Consider the following 22,957-nt stretch of genomic DNA (forward strand, 5'->3'; position numbering starts at 1 on the left):
CTTTAGGTAATAAAGACATTTTAGCAATATTCATTTTTCTAACCTATGAGCATGGAATGTCTTTCCATTTTTTTGTATCACTGTTTCCCTTCATCAGTGTTGTATAGTTTTCAGAGCACAGGTCTTTCACCTCTTTGGTTGGGTTTATTCCTAGGTATCTTTTTTTTTTTTTTTTTTTTTTTTTTTTTGGTGTAGTTGTAAGTGGGATTGATTTCTTAATTTCTCTTTCTGCTGCTTCGTTTTTAGCGTATAGAAATGCAACAGATTTCTGTATGTTGATTTTGTATCCTGTGACTTTACTGAATTCATATATAAGTTCTAGCAGTTTTTTAGAGGAGTCTTTTGGGTTTTCTCTATGGAGTATCAGAAAGTTTTACTTCCTTGCTGATTTGGATACCTGATATAAGTGAGATGTTAAAATTCCCTGCTATTACTGTGTTATTACCAATTAGTTCCTTTATGTTTGTTATTGTTTTATATATTTGGGTGCTTTCATGTTGGGTGCATAGATATTTACAATTGTTAGATATTCTTGTTGGATTGTCCCCTTTATTATGATATAGTGCCCTTCTTCATCTCTTGTTATGGTCCTTGGCTTAAAGTCTAGTTTGTCCAGTATAAGTATTGCTACTCTGGCTTTCTTTTGACATCCATTTGTGTAGTAAATATTTCTCTTTAAGTCTAAAATGAGTCTCTTGTAGGCAGAATATAGATAGGTCTTAACTTTTGTTTATCCATTCTGACAACCTCTGTCTTTTGATTGGAGCGTTTAGTCCACTTCATTGGAAGTGATTATTGATAGAAAATGTTTCGATAAAACTCCATAAAACTCAAATCATAATTTATTGTATGCTGGTCTTTTTACGTCTGACCATAATTGTGCTTTCCAAGAAAGTTATGGAAGTCACTTTGATAATTATTTCTTGAACTTGTGATTTCTTTTAATATTAAAGATCTGTCACTCTATAAAAAATTTTTATTTAAGCTAAAATAGAATTCTGACCAGAATTTCACTAGAAATCAATTAACTTAATGGATTGACTCTGTATTTTAAAACTTTAGATGGATCCCCAAATCTTTATTCATAATCATAATTTCAAAGTGCATTTCTTTTAGACTATAAAATTATATTTATAAATATATTTTATAAATAAATACATTTATATATTTATTGAAACCCATAACACATTGGCTAATCTTTCCTGTGGTACAGTAAGTACCCAGACAGATACTGCTTTATTTTTTATTTGATGAACTTCTACTTCTATAAACTTTAATGTTCTTTTATTCTAGGGAATAATGCTTCAATACATATAGAGGTTGACCCCAAGCATCCTACTATGCTTCCTGAGTGCTGCTTTCTTGGAGCTGACCATGGTATGAGCTCTCCTATTTAAATGTTTTTAACAGTCATAAAATTCTTGTCTTTCACTGTTAAAATATTCTAAAATACTAACATATGGTAATTATTTTAAATGAAAATGTTTCATCATTCTGAACTGTGTAGTTTTGTGTTTTTTTAAGTAGATGATTTAGATTTTCCAGTCAAATAATTAGCAAATTCTGTGTTTTAACAAGAGAGTATATTACAGACTTGCTAAGAGATCTTAGAAGTTTTCATCAGAAAATAATTTGTAACTACATGTGGTAATAGGTATTAACTGAATTTGTAGTGATCATTTTGCAATACACACACATACCAAATCATGATGTTGTACACCTAAAAGTAATACAATATTATATACCAATTATATCTCAGTTAAAAAAAAATTCTGTGCTAAATGTGGCTTTACAAAGCGAGAGCTGCAGACACTACATTTTTAAACTTTTTTTTTTTTTTTTTTTTTTTTTTTTTAAATCTCTGAAGTGGTAAAACCTCTTGGAATTAAGCTGAGCAGGAACATACATTTGTGGTAGGTATTTTTTGTAACACAATGTTTATTTTTCTATTATTTTGCAAATTTAATAACAATTTTTTTTTCATGCTTTTAGGGATCCAGAAAATAGTCTGTTACAAAATTTGAAAGATGTTTTAGAAATAGATTTTCCAGCTCGCACTAACCTGGAAAAATCTGTAAGTTTTATGAGTGCTTTGATATTCCAAACAGCATAGCATAATGAAAGTTAAATGTTCTTCTTTTAGACACCAGAGAAAAATGAGGCTGAAAGGGAGGGAATTGGAAGAATATTGTAACAGACTTCTGAACTGCAAGCAACAGTAGCATCAAAGAATTTGTTAACCTTTGATTAGTGGTTTAAGTGTACTTTTGTCATGGTCTTTGTAGCAATGAAGTGATTAATGACAGACATCTTTATTATTAAAAATAGGGGGAAAGGTCCAAAGTAGCTAATGAGATGTTTGGATATTCTAATACTATCTGCTTATGGATGATTGAAATAAAGTTTTAATTAGCTTGATGTATTTTGTGAAGGATGGCAGTACAGTTTTTGAAAATGAATAGATGTTACTGTGTTGCAAAAATGATAAACTTGGAATTGAGTTTTGATAAAGTTGCAGAGTTTGTAGACTATTAAAGTGGTGGGAATGTTTTTGTCTTCTTCCTTTAGTTCAAGAATTTTGAAGTTTAGTAATCATTAGCTAATATCAGTTAGTATCTTTATATATTACATTGGCATAATATTGATGTACAATGTGGGAAATTTACTTAAGCCCCAAATAGAATCTGTTTTTAGTATATCTATGTGTATTACTTACTGGATGAAAAAGGAAGCACTCTTACAAATCGCTTTGCTGAAGTGTTAAGCAGTGATGTAACTGTATTTTCTGTAAAGAATGCTATAGTTACCTTTATGAAAACTTTGAAAATTTGATCTTGTCTATCCCATATTATTCTTACATTAGCTTGTGTGTTTTAAACACTTGTGCTGATAAATATTTCTTCTTTTGAAGGATTTTTCTATGGATTGTGGCATTTGTTATTCATATCAACTTGATGGTGCCATTCCTGATCAAGTGTGTGATAATCCTCAATGTGCACAGCCTTTCCATCAAATATGCTTATATGAGGTAAAAAATAAAAATAACGCAGTTAAGACTATTTTGGCTACCATGACCTAGCAAGTCTGCATGTTGAAATATACAGAATCCAAAATCTGTTTAAGTGAATAGCAATCTCTTTTTTCCATTAGCTTCTTTACCAGTCCATTTCCAGATGCCCGTGTGCTTTCATTTCTTCATCCTGGTTACTAATGAGTGAATAAATGTCCTAAAGTAGTATCCTAGGAAGGGAGAAAATGTATCCAGAATATATTCATGGGCTGCTTACTGATGCATAACAGATCAAATTGATGCTACATTGGAATCTTTCAGTGAAAATCTCATGTGACCACAATGCAAACTGTCACTCATCCAAGTGGGAGTAGTAGTGGTAGCAATAAGGTGAAAGGGAACTGGCACTAATGAGTGTCTGTTACTTTTCAAAGTATATTTAAGTATAGAATAAATGTAATAATCTTACTTTTGATATTGAGAAAAATGCGTTTTGTGATCTGGATATGTCACAGCACTCTCAGTGACATTTTATTTATAATTTACTATCTGTGAAGTCAGCTTTCATTCCTGTGTATAGTCATTTGATCTCTACAGCATTCATCTTAGGGCACAGTTGACATGATTATATATGCATGTATATATGAAACACCTTGCAGTTGTATAGTGCGTTCAGTCTTCTTGAATATCACCTCTTGTTTTTGTGATTAGAGGTAGCAAGCAGTTGGTGTTACCTGCACTTTAAGAATGGAGAACTTAGAGATGTCAATTCACCTTCTATAAACTCACAAAATACCAGGTCTAATTATAGAGATACTCTTAAGGGAACATGTGCTTTCTTTTATAATAATGAATATTCATTTAATTTTTAAAAATGGACTGCCTCATGCTTATAATTAGTGGATTGAGAATTAACCCACTATTGGTGATTAAGACCAGAATTGAGACCTAAATTTTCACGAGCTTACAGTATCTTTTACAGCAAGAGTTCTTAATTTGTAATTAATGACTTCAGGTCAGGTCTGTGAACCCCATTGACTTGTGTACATTATTTTTGTGTCTATTTTGGATGTTGAGAAAATGCATAAAGGGGCCCATAATTTGGCTATAAACCAGTGTTATAGATCTCGAAATTCGTGGTAGTCTCCCCTTATTATTCAGCATACTACTAGTCTGGTATTGGCCAGGAAATGTTCCCCTTACTTTTTGTAAAAGAAAATTAAGAAGGTAAATCTTTTGGAATAAAAATATATGTAATCATAAAGGAAATGAACTTAGAGTATCTGTAATGTGTAATCATGCTGACATTGCTCCCTTTTTCTTCTCTTTTTAAAATCTTCAGTGGTTGAGAGGACTGTTGACTAGTAGACAGAGTTTTAACATCATATTTGGTGAATGCCCATATTGCAGTAAGGTAAGGAAATCATTAACCAAATTTCATAAAATACGCCTAGCTTTTAATAGTGTGCTTTGGAAGATAGAGAAGTATATAGTATATCAGCTTATGCAAAACTTTTTGTTACTTCTGTTATTCTATGTGGTAAGAAAAAAAAAGGGGTAAAATTGTCCCTGTCAATAACATTTTGTTTTTTAAATTGCTCCTTTGATCAAAAAAAGTTATTTTTCAAACTATATCATGACACTGTTTTCTACAATAAAGCAATCTTATTTTTTAGAATGTCCACAAACTTACTTTGTTAAATTGTATTCTCTTTTTACAAGCCAATTACCTTGAAAATGTCTGGGAGGAAATCCTAAAATAAGAATGTAACATTTCTGTGAAGAATTGGCAGCCTTAAGAATTATCAAAAGGATTTTATTTGATATCTTCAGAGAAAGTATAAAGTAAGACCTACTAAAATCAAAAGAAAAAGAACGATAAAGCCATAATAATACACGTCAGTAACTGTCTCTTCATTGAGCGTAGAGTCTCTGACCTCCATTCCGGTTGGAGAAGTATATGTATACCAAGATGAAGATCTTGAATTGTCGAGTATATACGGACTGATAAAATCTTGATATGGTTTGTAAAGTGAATTTGGGAACTGTATAGAGCTCGGTTTTTGTGGAGAACTGTTTCTTTCATTCAGAATTTGAGACTCACGGTACTTTTGTCTTCTCTTTGTGCTTTCCTATGGAAAAGTATATATATTGTGTTAGGTCTGAGTTATCCTTATACTGTGTACTCTAAGAGTTCTAAATAAAACATGTTACACAAAACGAACAAATTTTTTGCATATTCTTCCTGAGAAGTTTTTTATAAAGTACTTACCCCATTAACCAACCCAAATCTAGTTAAACTGATTGGTTCTTTTAAATCAGGCAATAGGGGCGCCTGGGTGGCACAGTCGGTTAAGCGTCCGACTTCAGCCAGGTCACGATCTCGCGGTCCGTGAGTTCGAGCCCCGCGTCGGGCTCTGGGCTGATGGCTCAGAGCCTGGAGCCTGTTTCCGATTCTGTGTCTCCCTCTATCTCTGCCCCTCCCCCCGTTCATGCTCTGTCTCTCTCTGTCCCAAAAATAAATAAACGTTGAAAAAAAAAATTAAAAAAAAAATAAATCAGGCAATAGGCCATCTTATAAATAATTTGTCCTCTAAAAATACAACGAACTATGAAACCTGAATTTTCTTGGCAAGACAAATCTTATGTGGGCAAGATAGTCACGATTAGAAAGCTTTTTGGTTATTAATAATTAGTGATTCTGAGGCAGCCATGGCAGCAGAGTGAGATGTTGGTGGCAGTGCTGCACGTCCACAGAGCAGCCTCGGTCCAGCAGCCTTCTGCCTGGATTCCAGAGAATGACATCTCCCAATAACAGACCTTAAGAAGAAAGTTGGTTAAAATCCTTATTTGTCCTGAACGTTGATCCAAGAAAAGATGCTCATTTCCTAGCCAAAAAGGAAAAAGTCTCCACAGATTACAGTTTTGCAATGTTAAACTGGAATGCCTACAAGCGTACGACAAAATTTGTCAGAGGATGTTGCCAAAGACTCAAGAAGATCAACATGACCCTTGTTCTTTGGTGGGGACTTAGAACACACTGTTTGGAAAGCAGCGTCAAGCTGTCCACCCGTGGAGGTATGAAGGAGGATATCATTATAAATAAACCTCCGAATACCCTCAGAGAAAATCAGGTATTTGTGAAATTCCATAAAGCAAGAAGCAAAATACCTATTTCTAAGAAGAATCAGCTGTTACTAGAATTCAGTTTCTGGAGTGAGCCTGTCTCACGGAGGGCCTGATATATGTGAATTCAGAGCCTAGAACTCCCACAAGGAGCGGTGATTACATAGGGCAGTTATTGTTTAGCCAAACAAAAAAACAATTTTCCCCCAAACTGATCTATAGATTCAACACTGTCCCAGTCAAAATCCAATCAGGCTTTGGAAATGCAGTGGACCCAGAATAGCTAAAACAACCTTGACATTCAAGAACAAAGTGGAAAAACATACTTTACAATTTGAAAACTAATCACAAAGCTAGACTAATCAAGACAGTATGGTCCTGGCACAGGGACAGGCATACAGATCAGTGGAATAGAATTGAAAGTCCAGAAGAAAACTCTCACATACATGAGGAATTGGTTTCCAACAAATGTACGAAGGCAATTCAGTGGGGACAGGTAATCTTCAACAAAGGTGCAGAGACAACTGGACATCCTTGTAAAAATATAAATTTAGACCTACTTCATTTTGTACAAAAATTGACCAGAACCAAATTGTAAATGTAAATATAGCTGGAATTTAAAACTTTAAGGGAAAAAAAAAAAAACACAGGAGAAAATCTGTGATCTGGGGTCAGGTAAAGTGTTCTCTATAATATCAAACGTACAAAAGCAAATAAAAGTTTACATAATTGAAGGACATCATTTAAAAAATTCAAAGACAACTCACAGACTGGGAGAAAATTCTGCAAATCATTTATCTGATAAAGGATTTGTATCCAGAATACATAAAGACTTGAATAGACAGTTCTCTGAAAGCATATGAAAAGATGGTCAACATCACCAATTGCAAGAGAAATGCAAATCAAACTATAATGAGATATCATCTTACCCTTTAAGGCCATTATCAAAAGAACAGAAAATAACAAATGATGAAGATACAGAGAAATTGGAACCCTTGTGTACTGTTGAGAGGACTGTAAAATGGTGTAGCCATTATGGGAAACAGCACAGAAGTTCCTCAAAACATTAGAAGTAGAATTACCATATAATCCAGCAATCCTACTTCCGGGTATATATTGAGAACTCAAGTGTCTTGAAGAGATATATGTACACCCATGTTCATCATAGCATTATTCACAGTAGCCAAGAGGCAGAAGCAACCCAGATTCCTATGGGCAGATGAATAAAGAATATATACATATAATGGATTATACAGCCTTAAAAAAGGAAATCCTGCCACATGCTACAATATGGATCAATCCTTGAGGACATTCTGAAGAGCAAATTAAGCCAGTCACAAAAGGACATCTATGATTCCACTAACACGAAATATCTAAAGAAGTCAAAATAACAGAAACAAAAAGGTAGTTGCCAAGGTAGAGGGTAGTTGGTCTAAAGTTTCAATTTTGCAAGATGTAAAAGTTCTAGAGATCTTTTGCACAACAGTGTGAATATACTTGGCACTACTAAACTACACGGTTAAGTTTAATGTTACTTGCTTTTTACTACAATAAAAAATAAAAATAGTCATTCCCAACCTTTATCATGACATGGAACCCTTTACCTGACCTACATGCCATATATTGGATAAAGGAATTGGCTGTTCACAACCAGAGGAAATTGCCTCAGGGTGGATATTGTGGCATGTCTCATAGAAAGCTCTGGGAACAGACCAACCACTGTAGACTGAATATTATTGATATATCCAAGTTCCAGGAATTTCTTACACCATTCCTATTAGCCAGAGCTCTTAATCAGTTTCCTGATTTAATCTTAACTGGTTACGAGTTGTTCTGTTTCTGCTTCACTTTGGTGACCTGCCCTGCCCTGTCCTTGTACTATTTATCAAGTAACTTAGAAGGAAAAAATTAAAAAACAAGGCAAAATATTTCAATCTTCAACCATCTGATGTAATACCATCATTCTTCACAATAGCTACTTTCTTGACCTCTTCAAAGAGCCTTTTTTACCCCCCTGAAAGTCACTTTCAGGATGCAGTTTTAGAAGGCAAGAAGTAATTACCTTCTACATAAGGTATACAAAACCAAATAGAGGACTTGAAGGAAGGCCCTTTAACTTTTCTACTTAGAAGAAATCATTGGAAGTCAAATAACTAACTTTAAGCTACTCTTTACTGCCTGAGAGCTAATAAAGACACACTATCCCAATTGTCCTAAAGTTTTCTCAGCTTTAGAGGTGCCTAGCTGGCCCAGGGTGTACAGCACGTGACTTTTGATCTCAGGGGCATGAGTTCATGCCCCACATGGGTGTGGAGCCTACTTTAAAAAAAAAATTGTCGGGGCGCCTGGGTGGCGCAGTCGGTTAAGCGTCCGGCTTCAGCCAGGTCACGATCTCGCGGTCCGTGAGTTCGAGCCCCGCGTCAGGCTCTGGGCTGATGGCTCGGAGCCTGGAGCCTGTTTCCGATTCTGTGTCTCCCTCTCTCTCTGCCCCTCCCCCGTTCATGCTCTGTCTCTCTCTGTCCCAAAAATAAATAAAAACGTTGAAAAAAATAAAAAAAAAATTGTCAGCTTTATTTGCTAAAGGCAAAATAATTACTCCTGTGGCCCCCTAAAGCATTGTTCTCCCACAAAGAAAAAGAAATATGCCATCAAATTTTATAGTTTTAAAGACGGAGAGCCACTAGTTAGCTAACAAGTAGCATTTACATATAATAACTTACATGTAGAAGTAGACGATATCCCCATCCAGGTAAGAACAGAAGTCAAGCTACTAAAATTTCAAGGTTGGTTACACACTAGAGAAGTCTGTGTACCTAATCTCTCTTTAAGCAACAACTGATATCAAATGGGAAGGCCCTCATCTAAGGATTTAACCACCAGTTGTCTTCGGCTTACTGAGAGATCTGCTTGGGAAAGATAGTCTATGGCATAGGTTGTAAAATGTTGTGAGTTGCCTGTTTTGTGAATAAAGATTGATTGGAACACAGCCACACTCATTTGTATTTTACTGTGTATGGCTGCTTTTATACTGCAATGGCAGAGTTGAATTGTTTCTGACAAAGGCTAGGCTGTAAACCCAAAATATTTACCATCTGGCTCTTTACGAAAAAGCTTTCTGGTCTATGGCATAGTATTTCAAACATTAGAAAAAGCATACAAATCATTTTGGGATCCTGTTAAAATACAGATTTCAGGGGAGCCTGGGTGGCTCAGGTGGTTAAGCCTCGACTTTGGTTCAGGTCATGATCTTGCGATTTGTGAGTTTGAACCCCACACTGGCCTCTTCTGTCAGTGCAGAGTCTGCTTTGGATCCTGTCTTTCTCTCAAAAATAACAAACATGAAAAATACACGTTTCATTCAGAAGGTCTAAGATAAGACTTAGATCCTGTGTTTCTAAGAAGCTCCAGGTGATGCCAGTGCAGCTGGTTGGCACAGCAGACTTTTAGTAGCAGAGGCTTAAGGCATGCAATAATCCTAGTCAGTATAGTGTTTCTGAACCTGGGACACTTGTGCTCCATAGGACATTTAACAATTTCTGGAGACATTCTGGGTACTACAACTGGGAGGAAGTACTATTGGCATCTACTAGATAAAGGCCAGAGATGGCTTACAGTGTACAGAACAGCCAGCTCAGTAAGCCCAGAGTGGTGCTGCTGAGAAACCTTGAATTCTGAGCAAGTTATTAACCTTGAATGCACGTCAGAGTCAATTAGGAAGCTATGAAAAATACCAATACCCTTTTTAGTTCTAGCCATGAATAATGGGCATCAGATCTCCCCTCCTGCTGTGAAAAGCCCATGAAATGAATACAAACCAGAGTTGGACAAAATATATGAAGGAACTTATCACACAGAGAAAACAAGGCTGTGATTCTTGAGGAAAGGAAAACACCCAGACTGATAAAGGCTACGGTTTCAGATGATCTTTACCTTAGCCCAGCCTTCAAAAAGCCTAAATGAAGTGAAGACATGACTAATCAAGTTGAACCACCAATAAATTATTTGTCTGCCAGAACAAAAGTCAGTACTCTTTAAAGGAATACAATAAAATGTGGAGTTTCAAGAACTGACTAGCAGCCACGATATTCAGCGTATAATAAAACTTTTACGACACACAAGGAACAGGAAACTGTGACCCATAACTAGGAGAAGAAGAGAAATAGATGTGACCCAGATGGTAAAATTATCAAACAGGGACAATAAAACCACTACATAAGTATGTTCAAGGAATTAAATATAAAGTTAAACATAATTAGTGAACAGATCGAGAGACTCAGCAGAGAAATGGGAAATATAAAATGCTTCTAGAATGGAAAAATACAATAAATGAAGTTAAACATCCACTGGTTAAATAGGTAGAGACCAGGCAAAGGACCAGAATGAAGCACAGCAAGATAAAAGACTAATTTGAAAAACGAACAGAGCCTCTGAAAAGGCCTGAGAGAAGGTAGACAATTCTAACTGCATGTATTTGGATCTCAGAGAAGAGGGATTGAGGCATGAAACAAATCCTAGCTGAAACTTTTCCAGTGATGAAAATTATGAACCCACAGATGAAAAAAGCTCAATGAGCCCAAAGCAGAATAAACATAAAGACAACTATCTCTAGAAAACCAAAGATAAAAAGCAAATATTAAAAGCCGAAGGGACACATTATATATAGGGTCAATGATAAGAATAACTGCTAACTTCTCATCGGAAAAAAACACAAGACGACAAGAAACATTTTTAAATTCAGAACGAAAAATCTCATGTCAGGTGAGGCCTTCACAATGAAGGTGAGGGGCATCTAGTTCCAGCCAAGACAGTAAGTACATTCTACTTTATTCCTTCTAATTACTACTAAAGATTTTAGACAAAAATTAATACAACATTCTGAAAGTTGTAGAATAGAAGGCAGACTGGATAAGGACCTTAGAACATACAGAATGACCCAGCCCCAAGTCTCATCCCAACCACCTTTTTTTTTGATGCCTATTTATCCCAGCCTGGGCCACAATGCAATCTACAATTGGAAAACAACACTGTGCACACAAAAAAGTCCAGGAAAAGCCTGTTGTCTTTAAACAGGGGATCAGCAGGAAGGCAAGTATACAGTTCAGAACACTTGTCTCCTATACCTGCTGTACTTTAGATGAACACATGAAAGAAACTGTACCCTTCCCACTTCCCACTAGGGGTTGTGGAAACTGGGGTAGAGTCCTGTCAGGTGTCACCACCATGCGTTAACCAGGAACCACACCTACCCTTCCCCACCAAGCACTGAGGAGACTAAAGTGGAGCCCTGTCAAAAGACCAACCCCACACTAACAAAGCAGTACTCGCTCCTCCGGCGTTATGGAAATTATGAGACAGAGCCCTGTCAATGCCCAGCCTGTACTACTGAGCACTGACTTCTCCTTCCCTCTCTCCCAGACACTCTGGAGACCAAAGGGTAGAGCCTTGTAAACTGTCCTTCCCTGCACTCACACAACATAAGTAGTGCCTCTCTTCCTCTACAACAGACACTGTGGACATTGTGCAGTAGAGCCCTAAGGACCATGCCCAGCCTGCATTAAGCAAACATTAGCAAAAAGCAGCAACCCTCTATTTCTCTTTGGCCTCAAATGTGGATAGGAGCCCAACTGACCCATCACTGTCATGCATTAAAAAAAAAAAAAAAAAAAAAAAGTAAAAAACAAAAACTAAAAAATAAAAAATATTATTAAAAAAAATAAAAAAAAAAAAAAACTAAAAAACCAAAATATATAAAAAAAAAAAAAATCAATAATACCACAAACCAATGGTATCTGATAATATTTATAGAGCACTACACCCTCAAAACAGTAGAATGCATGGTCTCTTTAATCTCTCACTAAGACAATACCGTGTCAAAAAATAAACCTTAACAAATTTGAAATGATACAAAATATGTTCTCAGACAATAATATAAATTAGAAATCAGTAACAAAGAAAATGGAAAAAATCTTCACTTAGAAATTAACACACTCCTAATAGCCAAGGCATCAAAAGAAGTCTCATGAAAAAGTACAAAATTAAAAATACTGGGGTGCCTGGGTGGCTCAGTTGGTTAAGCATCCAACTTCAGCCCAAGTCATGATCTTGCAGCTCGTGGGTTCGAGCCCCACATCAGCCTCTCTGCTCTCAGATCCTCTATCTCCCCCTCTCTCTGCCCCTCCCCAACTTGCTCTCTCTCTCTCTGAAAAACAAATCAACGTTAAAAAATAAGTAAAATTAGGGGCACCTGGGTGGCGCAGTCAGTTAAGCAACCAACTTCTGCTCAGATCATGATCTCACAGTTCCTGAGTTTGAGCCCTGCTGACAGCTCAGAGCCTGGAGCCTGCGTCTGATTCTGTGTCTCCCTCTCTTACTGCCCCTACCCCGCTCATGCTCTATCTCTCAGAAATAAATAAATGTAAATAAATAATAAATAAAATTATAGGTACAAGAAAAGTACATTACATAAGGATTTATGGGATACAGTTAAACCAATACTTAATAGGACATCTATAGCATTAAATACCTACATTAGAAAAAATGAAAGGGCTCAAACAATAGTCTAACCTTCTACCTAAACTAGAAAAAGGAAAATAAACTAAAAATCAAGTTGAAACAAAGAATAGGAAAATCTGCCAGTCTAAATCCAGCCTGTTTTGTAGAGTTACCAACTAAGAATTAATTTTAAATTTTTAAATGGTTGGAACAAACATTTTCTGATTGGAAAATTTTATGGAATTCAAACTTCAGTGCCATAAAATTTTGTTGGAACTCAGACTCATTTGTTTACATATTGTATATGATACTTTTGTACTATGGTATACAGCTGAATAGTTGTAACAGAGAGCATGTGACCTATAAAACCTAAATATTTAACTATTTGGCTGCTTGCAGAGAACTTTGACTACTCTTGAAATTGAATCCATAGTGAAAAGGAGAAATCTCTAGGCCCAGATGGTTTCACTGGAGAATTCTCTAAAATACTTTATTTACTTTAAAAAATTTTTAAATGTTTATTATTGAGAGAGTGTGAGCACGGGAGGAGCAGAGAAAGCAAGAGACAGAATCTGAAACAGGTTCCAGGCTATGAGCTGTCAGCACAGAGCCCCATGCGGGGCTTGAACTCATGAGCGGTGAGATCATGTCCTGAGCCAAAGCCGGAAGCTTAACTGAGCCACCCAGGCGCCCCTCTAAAACATTTTAAAAAGAAACAACACGAATTCTACTAATTCTGTTCCAGAAATTAAAAGGAGGAAGACTTGTCAACTCATTTTATGAGGCCAGCACTGCCGTGATACAAACACTGGATAAAGACAGTAGAATAAAAAGAAAGCTACACACCAGTAGTCCTCATTAACAGATGTAAAAGTTCTCAACAAAATACTAGGAAATTGAACCTAGCAACATATGAAAAGAATTCTACACCATGTAAGACTAGAGGGGTGCCTGGATGGCTCAGTCAGTTGAGCATCCGACTTTGGCTCAGGTCATGATCTCACAGTTTGTGAGTTCAAGTCCCACGTTGGGCTCTGTGCTGACAACGCGGAACCTGGAGCCCGCTTCAGATTCTGTGTCTCCCTCTCTCTCTGCCCCTTCCCTGCTCGTGCTCTGTCTCTGTCTCTCTCTCTCTCAAAAATAAACAAACATTAAAGAAATGTAAGACTAGTTCAATATTCAAACACTAATCAATGTCATCCACCATGGCAACAGTGTAAAGCTGAAAAATCATATGATCATATTAATTGATACAGAAAAAGCACTTGATAAAATTTAATACCCATTCATGATAACTCTTAGTACACTAGAAATAGAGGTGAGCCTCATCAACCTGATAACACCTACCAAAAATATACAGCTAACATCAAGCTAAATGGTGAAGAATAAACAACTCACATGTTCTTCAACACTACGTCCATACTTCAGAACATTCCTTATCAGTAAAAAGGAATGAACTATACTGAGACATGCAAACTCAGATGGATCTCTATCTAGGGCATTATGGTGAATGAAATAAAGCCCATGTCAACAAGTTACATAGTAAAGAATTTGATTTGTACAACATGCTCAAGATAATCTATTATAGTGATATGGAACAAATCAGTGCTTTCCAGGGTTTAGGATAAAGGGGAGGGTGTCCATATAAAGCAATACACGGAAGTTTCTATGTGAGGGAGTTTCTTCCTAGAACAGTTCTGTACAGTAATTTTTGTGATTAGTCTATACATGTAATACAATTGAACAGCAACATACACATATGAGTGCATGTAAAAACTGATGACCAAATGAGGTATCTATTTTATAGTAGTATGCCAAAGTTAGTTCCTGGTTTTGAAAATTATACTATTGTTATAAGATGATGTCATTGGAGGAAGCTGGGTAAAGGGTACACGGGAGCTGAAGGAAGGGTACATGGGAGCTCTCTATTGCAATTTCTGAGTGTGCAATTATTTTAAAATGAAATGTTAAAAAAATAAATTCAGAGGTAAAATATAGTTCCAGCTCTCCCACACCAAAAAACAAAATACAAACAAACAAACAAAAAAAGTAAAGGTGAAATAAAGATATTTTCAGACAAGAAGTGAGAGAATTAGTCTCCAGGAACTTTCCACTACAATGTTAAAGGAAATTCTCTGCGAAGACGGGAAATGAACCAACTGTAAACTGAGATCTATGGGAGGGCTGAAGAATTCCAACAGCAATAAATATGAGACTTTTTTCTCCTCTCAATTTCTTTGAAATAAAAGTGATTTTTAAAAAAATAATTTAACATTTATTCATTTTTGAGAGACAGAGACAGAGCATGAGCAGGGAAGGAGCAGAGAGAGAGGGAGACACAGGATCTGAAGCAGACTCCAGGCTCTGAGCTGTCAGCACAGAGCCCAACGTGGAGCTCGAAACCATGAACTGTGAGTTCACAACCTGAACCAAAGTTGGATGCTTAACTGACTGGGCCACCCAGGCGCCCCAAAACTGATTTTTTAAAGCACAATAGTAACCGCATTATGGAATTAATTATATATGTTAAAAAAAGTATGACAACAGTAGCACAAAGGATGGAAATGTATTTTTGCAAGATTCTTACATTATATATGAAGTCGTTTATTAAATCAAGGTAGATTATTATACAAGTGAAAGATGTATATTATAATTTCTAGAGCTATGTTAATATGGTAGCCACCGACCACATATGACTTGAATACTTGGAATATGGCTAGTCTAAAGTGAGGTGTGCTGTTAGTGTAAAACACACCAGATTTTGAAGACTTAATATAAAAAAAAGAATGTAATATGTCTCCATTTTTATTATAGTTACAATATTTGGGGTATTGGTTTAATTAGAGTTGTTTTTATATTATTAAAGTAAACTTTAATTAGAGTGGTTTTAGAGCAGGGGTTTGCAAACTTTTTCTTTCAAGGGCAGATAGTAAATATTTTAGGATTTGGGGGCCATGCAGTCTGTGTTCTAAATACTCAGCTCTGCCACTGTAGCATGGAAATACCCATAGACAACATGTAAGAGACTATGTAAACGAATGAGTATGGCTATGTTGCAATATAACTATTTAACTTTAACTATTAACAATACAACCATATAAGTATATTTAAATATAACTACTTAAAATAGGTGACCCGCTGACTTTGGCCCATAGGCCATATCTTGCTGTACTAAAGTAACCACTACAACAAAAACAAAACAGCCCAGAGAAACACAGTTTACAAATTGAAGATATGAGAGACAAATTCCCACTTACTCCAAAAGAAAGCAGGAGGGAGGTAAAAAGTGACAAAGAATAAACGGAGCAAAAAGAAACCAAATAGTGAGATTGTAGATTAAATTGAACTACAATAATTACATTAAATGGAAATGGGACAGATTGAAAGGAAGGTTTGTGAGGTCGTGCAAAAAAAGCAAGACTTAAACTGTTATTTACAAAAGCACTCACAGACACAAAGACACAAAACACAAACATTAAACAGAAGGATGGAAAAGGACACACCATGCAAACTAATCATAGGAAGGCTGGAATTGTTAAAATTAAAGTAAAATTCAAGACAAAAGAATATTGACACATGTAAGAAAGATGTTTAACAATGATAAACAATATTTCACCAAGAAGATGTAACAGTTCTGTATCTGTATGTCCCTATTAACAGCATGAAAATTCATGAAGAACTTACAAAACTAAAGGAAATATAGACAACTCCACAATTACAGTTGAAGATTTAACATACCTTGTCATTGATTGATTAAACAGGAGGACAAAATAAAGCAAAGCAGTAAGGATATAGAAGGACTGAACAACACTATCAATTTAACCTAATCAACATTTATAGAATAGTAAATTCCAAATTCAGAATATATATTTGTTACAAGCACATGAGGAACATTCATCAAACTAAGTCTTCTTGACCATAAAACAAGTTTCAGTGTATTTTAAAGGATTGCAAGAATATGCTCTGATAAATTAGAAGTCAATAACAAAAACATAGCAATAAAATCTCAAAAATATTTAGGAATTAAAAAATCATGCTTCTAAAATCCATGGGGTCAAAGACTAAGTGAAGGGAAATTAGAAAATATGTTTAACTGAACAATGAAACACAATATATCAAGATTTGTGGAATACATCTAAAGCACTGCTTAAAATTCTTTGTAGCTTTATATATTTTAGAAAGAAAAGCTTAAAAGTAATGATTTAAGCATTTACCTTATGAAGCTTTAAAAAAAGAGTACCCAAAATAAGTATAAGGAAATGATAAAGAACGGTAATTAGTAAAAGAGAAAAAAAAAAAAAAAAAACAACTCAGCAGTAGATAATTCAACAAATCCAAAAATTGGTTCTTTGAAAAGATCAATAAAAGTGATAAGCATCTAGCTAGACTGTAAAAAAAAAAAAAGAAAGAAAAAAATTCCTTGGAAGATACATATTACCAAAGCTGACACAAGAAGAAAAAGAAAATCTAATGATCATTATAGAGAGTAAATTCATAATTAAAGATTTTCCTACAATAAAATTCTAGGCCCAGATGATTTTCTTGCTAAATTCTAGGAAACATTTATGAAAGATAAATCTTACTAAAACAGTTTCTGAAAATAGACATGTCCAATTTGCATAATGACCTGAAAACAAAACCACACAAGGATATTATAAGAAAAAAAATTACAGATCAATATCCCTCATCAATGTAGATATAAAAACCCTTAATGGAATAATAGCAAATTGAATTCAGTATGACAACACATCGTGACTAAATGTGGTTTACCCGAGAAAAAGGTTGATTTAACACTCAAAAATCAATGCAATTCATTGCACTAGTAAAGGAGAAAAATCATATGATCATTTCAGTAGATCCCAAAAAAGGACTTAATATACACTCATGACTTAATTTTTTTCAACAACTACAATGAAATTTCCTCAACCTGATAAGAGGGCATTTAGGAAAAACCTACAGCTAACATCATACTTAATGTATAAAGAATGAATGTTTTCCACCAAAGAACAGGAACAAAGCAAGGATGCCCATGCTCAGTGTAGTATTAGAGGTCATAGAAGGTATAACAAAGCATGAAAAAAAGCTATGAAAGGCATACATGTTGGAAAAGAAGTAAAACTCTATTCACAAACATTACTGACTATGTATAAAATCCTAAGAATCTGCCAAAAAATGAGAATTAAAAAGTGACTTTAGAAAGATCTCAAGACACAAGGTCAATATACAAAATATTTACAATAGAATTAAAAAACAAGAGATTTAGAGATAATTTTAATGGAAGATGTATACGATACCTACACCAAAAACTACAAAATACTTAGAGAAATTAAAAATCCACATAAATGGAGACAAGTATCGGGTTCATGCATTGGAAGACTCAAATGTGTTGTTGGGATTTCAGTTGCCCCTAAACTGATCTTTAGATTTAGTGGAATCACAATCAAAATTCCATTTTGCTTTTTAGTGGAAATTGACAAACCGGTTCTTAAATTTTATGGAGAGGAACAGGACCCAAAGCATTCTTGAAGAAAAGGGTTGAAGGACTTGTACTACCTAATTTCAGAACTAGTTGTAAAGCTGCAGTAATTGATGTACTGTGGTTTTGGTGTAAGGACAGATAGACTGATTAGAAGACAAGAGAGAGTTCAGAAATAGACCACAATTTACACTGTCAGCTGACTTTTGAAAAAGACTCCAAGGAAATTTAATTAGGAAAAGGAAATCTTTTTAACAAATGGTGCTGTGACAGCTGGCTCTGATGGAAAACAAGAACCTCAACCCCTTATACACACAAGAATGATTTGAGCTCATGGACTCAAAATGAAAGCCAAAACTAGAAGGCTTTTAAAAAAATATTTAGCAAACTGTGACCCTAAGATAGGCAAAGTTTTCCCAGGTTTCTTTACAGAAAACATTGATAAATTGAACTTCAAATAAAAATAACAAACAGTTTTTGCTCATTAAAGACAAATAAATGAATAGGGAGGCTGCACACTAGGAGAACATATCCACAATACAGATGTATAAAGAATTCCTACAACTCAGTAATAAAGAGACTATCATCCAAATAAAAATGGATCAAGACATATTACAAAAGAAGACATATGAATGGGGAGTCAGCACATGAAAATGGTGCCCACAGTTATTAATTATCAGGTCAATGATAATCGGACTCAACAGAAATACTAATACATAAATGTTGGAATGCCCAAAATTAAAAAGACCAACACCACCAAATGCTGGGGAGGATCTGGGATTACTGGTGGGAGTATAAAATGGAAGTACTTGTCAGCTTTTTATAGAGGTGAACGTACATCTGCCCTGTGAACCAGCAATTCCACTTCTCAGGACAAACGAAATGTAACCATAGAAGGACTTGTGTCACAATGTTCATAGCAACTATTAATTATGATGGCTAGAGCCAGGGGCAGCCCAGGTGTCCTGGGAGAATGGATATATGGCTTATGGTGTACTATACAATGGGGTTCTGCTCAACAAGAATTAGTGATACGTGTAACAATATGGATGAGTTTCAAAAACAAACAAACAAACAAACATGCTGAGTGAAAGAAGCCAGACACAAAAGAGTGCATTCTGTATGACTAACATGGTACGTGACATTCTAGAAGAGGCAAAACTAACCTAGTGTGAAAATCAGAATATCAGAACAGTGGTTGTTTGGGGGAAAGGGACTGACTGAGAAAAGGAACAAAGAGCTTTCTGGAGTGATAAGATCTGCACACACATATCACAAATGCCCACACCAGTTACAATGAATCAATTTCTTGGCTTGGAACCTGGGCATCAGGTTTTTTTTTTATAGTCCCTTCCTATCTCCATACACAAAGTGATTCTGGTGCATAGTACAGGTTGAAAAAGAACACACAAGAATCTCAAAATTTTGTCACCAAGCAATATTTGTAATTTTACAAATGGGAACTACAAGTTCAAAGGATTCTTATTAGTACTGTAAAAACATTCTCTGGATAAACGTGTATACTTGTTGGTTGGGTAAGAAATGCCCAACTTGTATGTGTCTAATTTTCACCTTGGCTGCCAAGAGGTTCAGAGCCAAAATCAGTGCTCAGTTTAGTGGTTAACGTCTCAGTGCCTGATAAACCAATTTTGAGGGGCGAGGGTTTGGGAGATAGAAAATGGGGGCATTAAAATATACTGTTTCACATTTTAAACTACCTCAAATTATTTGAGGAGAATGATGGTGTATAAATCATATAAAACGTTGGTCATTTTGGAAAAAAAATATTTTTTCATTGAGGATATAAATACATTGATTGTATGCTTCTTCTTCTCAGAAAAAGGTTCGATTAGGAAAGACTTTTGCTGTTGCTTGAATGAGTCCTCTGCTAAAGGTAAGTCACGACTCAACCAAATGATCGAATAACGTAAAAAATGCATCATTTTACAATACAACCATATCAACAGGGAAACTCTTCACTCACATTTGATTATAAGGGCGAGAGTGGAGGAACCCACGTAAGAGTATGGAACATGCTAAGAGTCCCTAATGGATCGTAGATGGCATAAAAAATTTAAGTGCACTTCATTACGTTCTCAGGGTAAAGAAATCAGATCTGTACGCAAATGTGCTCACTGTCATTCTGTTTCTGTGATGATTGGTGTGGGCTGCTTTGATTTTATCCACTGGATAGGATATTTTCTGCCCCTTCTCATTTAACAAAACCATACAACCTTGGCCCCCAGGAGAAAATAAAAGGTCTTTATTCCCAAACGGCATATTCTAATATAACATTAAGGAAAAAAAAAAAAACACAACACAACAAAAAGCCTCTCACCTGAGCTGTTTCACTGTTAAGCAATCTAGTCAGCGGCTCCTCTGTTTGCACTTTTCTCCCGGTTGAACAGGACTCAGCACTTCTCTCACCACGGATGTTTTTTTCTATTAACCTATTTTGCATCTGATTGACTTGCTTTGTTGCAACCTTTTGAGAAACAACCTGTTGATTGAGAGTAATAATGTATAATGAAAACTTTTGACACTTGTAAAACAAAAATGCTTCTATGTCCAGATTCTTGAAAATTCTAAACTTGCCAAGCTTTGAAAAAAAAAAGGAAGAATTAAAGAGGAAACCAACAAATGGATGTTATAGAAAGAATATAGCAGTTGGCAAGATCCAGACCCTTTCTCATCAATAGTACAAGACCAATTAAAATTAGTGTCACTGTTATACGCTCTTTAGAAATTATCTCTACAGATAGCTTGCTTATTGAAAACGGCATTTTTACAGAAAACTGTCACATTCTAAAACTGCACATGAATTCATTATTAACCTTTGCTGGGAGTGGATCCAGTACATCTTTTTAGTTTAAATTCTTATTAATTAGAATCTTCGTTTTCTATCATTGAAGTGAGCCTAATGAATGTGAACGTAAAAAAGGAGCTTATAATGTTGCTTACTTTCTTATACAGGTAATTTAACCTTTGAGTAGATGAGTAACGGTTCGTGCCACCTGGTACTGTGCACCAGTATCAAAGGTTAAGTTCTACAACAAGCCTGCTGTCTCTCAGGTTCTTTTTCACACCGTGGTGTTATCTGGGGGATGACTGACTCTTAATAACCTTGAAGTAGACATGGAAATCGAAGGGCAGATCCCACAATTCAGCTGGAAGATTAAAAGCCACAGTGAAGATCCTTATGTGAAGTATTTGGTCAGCAGCTTCATGTTTACAGCAGCTGAAAGTGCCATCACCTTTCTTCATGGGTTAAAGAGGGGCCAGAAGATAGGAACAGCACAAGGGGAAATAATGGAGTCGCCAGTGCCAAAACAGAGAATGAATTACGTTGGCTAGGCGAGCAGAGCCTTAATTTGTAGTCTCTCAATTTTTAGCTTCTATTGCCAAGTGTGTTCACTCCTTCCCTTTAAAATATGCTGGTGTTTTGTGGTGAGGTCTAAGCTGTCACAACACCATTCTTTATTCGCCCCTCCTCCCGGATCCTGGCTTCTCAAAGGGTAGCAAAGCCATTGCTTTTCAGTACCCTGACAATTGGCATTGTTCCCTAATCACTCAGGGTTTCTTTATTTTCACCACTCAAGTCTCCCAAACTACTGGGAAAATTCATGGGTAACCACCTTCTGAGTCACACTCCCACTGAAGTCATCTTAGTGATAAATGCTCACCATACCACTGGTGCGAAACAAAGGGTTTCCCAAAGCTGTTGTACACCGGTTCGTTCTGATGAAAGACTGGCTTGCCAATCACTGTGAAAATGTGTTTTATGATAGAAGGGATTAGTTGAGATACTGAGGTTTTTAATGCCTCACTTTAGGTATAAGAGTTTCTGGCCTGGGAGCCTCTGATGTACAAACAAAATCTGATCTAATATATTCAGTCCTCTGTGAGGCTTTCTGGAAGAGATGGTGCCTCCTGGATCTGCCGTCAGTTGGCTGGATGGGCAGGTTGCGCTGCCATAAGCATTTCTAGCTAATAAACAAGATGATACCCAGTTTATGGAAATTTTCTATTTCTAGGGGAACTTTTAAAATGGTAAGAGTGAAGTGGGATAAGTTTTACTCTTAATTGTGAACAGAGGTAAAACGTTTTCTCAAAGATGTAAGAGTGAATATAGAAAACACTCTGGGCATCGCAAGAAATCAAATAAAATACTACCCAAATAGGTGTCAACTTCAAGAGAGAGGCTATTCAGATCAGGTATTTTTTATTTAATTTTCCATTGGCACTTCAGTGTTCCAAGAAATCAGGAATACTTTTGGCCTCCTGAAATCTAGTGAGCCAAAAATGTGCTCACAAATGAGAATTTATATTCTACTTTTCTCACACAGTATAAATATAAATAGAATTATTTTGAGAATTAAAGCTCAAGAAAGAATTTTATGAACTTTCAAGGTCAACACAAAGATTACTACCACGAATAATAATATATATATTCATCCCTGGATTTGCTGCTAACCTCAGATTTAGAGTAAATGAAGGGACAAACTCTTACTTGTCTGAAACGTAAGACAGCTTGAACATTTTCATTCTGCCCTACAGTTACTCCTCTGCCTAGGGAGAGCACTTAGGAAGGATGGGTGTCTGTAGTATTACAATATGGATTCAAGCATCATAACAAGGAGAGAGATATGATAAGCTGGTAAAAGGATCCTCTACTGGCTGTGGAAGAAACAGCTTATTCAGAGGGTTGAACGGGGGCCTTCAATAATGCTGGTTTTCCAACGTGGCTTTAACATTCTCATCTGGGAATTCTAGAGCTTTAGCTCACCTCAATAAGCATTCTTACTGAAATATGGTTTCCTTCAGTGAATTTTGGACATTAAATCCCAGTGGAT

At 35.8% G+C, this 22,957-nt stretch overlaps 2 protein-coding genes across 8 annotated transcripts in view; one reads left to right on the forward strand and one right to left on the reverse strand.

The window, feature by feature from the left end:
* Positions 1-5,234, forward strand: part of FANCL (FA complementation group L) — an 86,197-nt gene extending 80,963 nt beyond the window's left edge. Inside the window, exons 10-15 of one of the 2 annotated variants that reach the window (XM_040453672.1) lie at positions 1,294-1,377; positions 1,868-1,913; positions 1,993-2,074; positions 2,912-3,028; positions 4,353-4,424; positions 4,733-5,234. In XM_040453672.1, the coding sequence (XP_040309606.1) occupies positions 1,294-1,377; positions 1,868-1,913; positions 1,993-2,074; positions 2,912-3,028; positions 4,353-4,424; positions 4,733-4,768 (437 nt within the window). In that variant the 3' untranslated portion in view covers positions 4,769-5,234. Of the gene's footprint in view, positions 1-1,293; positions 1,378-1,867; positions 1,914-1,992; positions 2,075-2,911; positions 3,029-4,352; positions 4,425-4,732 lie in introns of those variants that run through there. The other variant, XM_040453671.1, reaches the window with a different exon arrangement.
* Positions 4,811-22,957, reverse strand: part of VRK2 (VRK serine/threonine kinase 2) — a 105,362-nt gene continuing 87,215 nt past the window's right edge. For all 6 annotated transcript variants that reach the window (XM_040453665.1, XM_040453664.1, XM_040453668.1 and 3 more), the window contains 2 exons: positions 20,443-20,604; positions 4,811-5,142 (listed from right to left, as the gene is read on the reverse strand). In XM_040453665.1, coding sequence (XP_040309599.1) covers positions 4,840-5,142; positions 20,443-20,604 — 465 coding nt within the window. In that variant the 3' untranslated portion in view covers positions 4,811-4,839. The remainder of the gene's footprint in view (positions 5,143-20,442; positions 20,605-22,957) is intronic.

Source organism: Herpailurus yagouaroundi, unplaced genomic scaffold, assembly GCF_014898765.1.
Source record: "Herpailurus yagouaroundi ecotype Mexico unplaced genomic scaffold, PumYag 210, whole genome shotgun sequence".
Classification (NCBI taxonomy): Eukaryota; Metazoa; Chordata; class Mammalia; order Carnivora; family Felidae; genus Herpailurus; species Herpailurus yagouaroundi.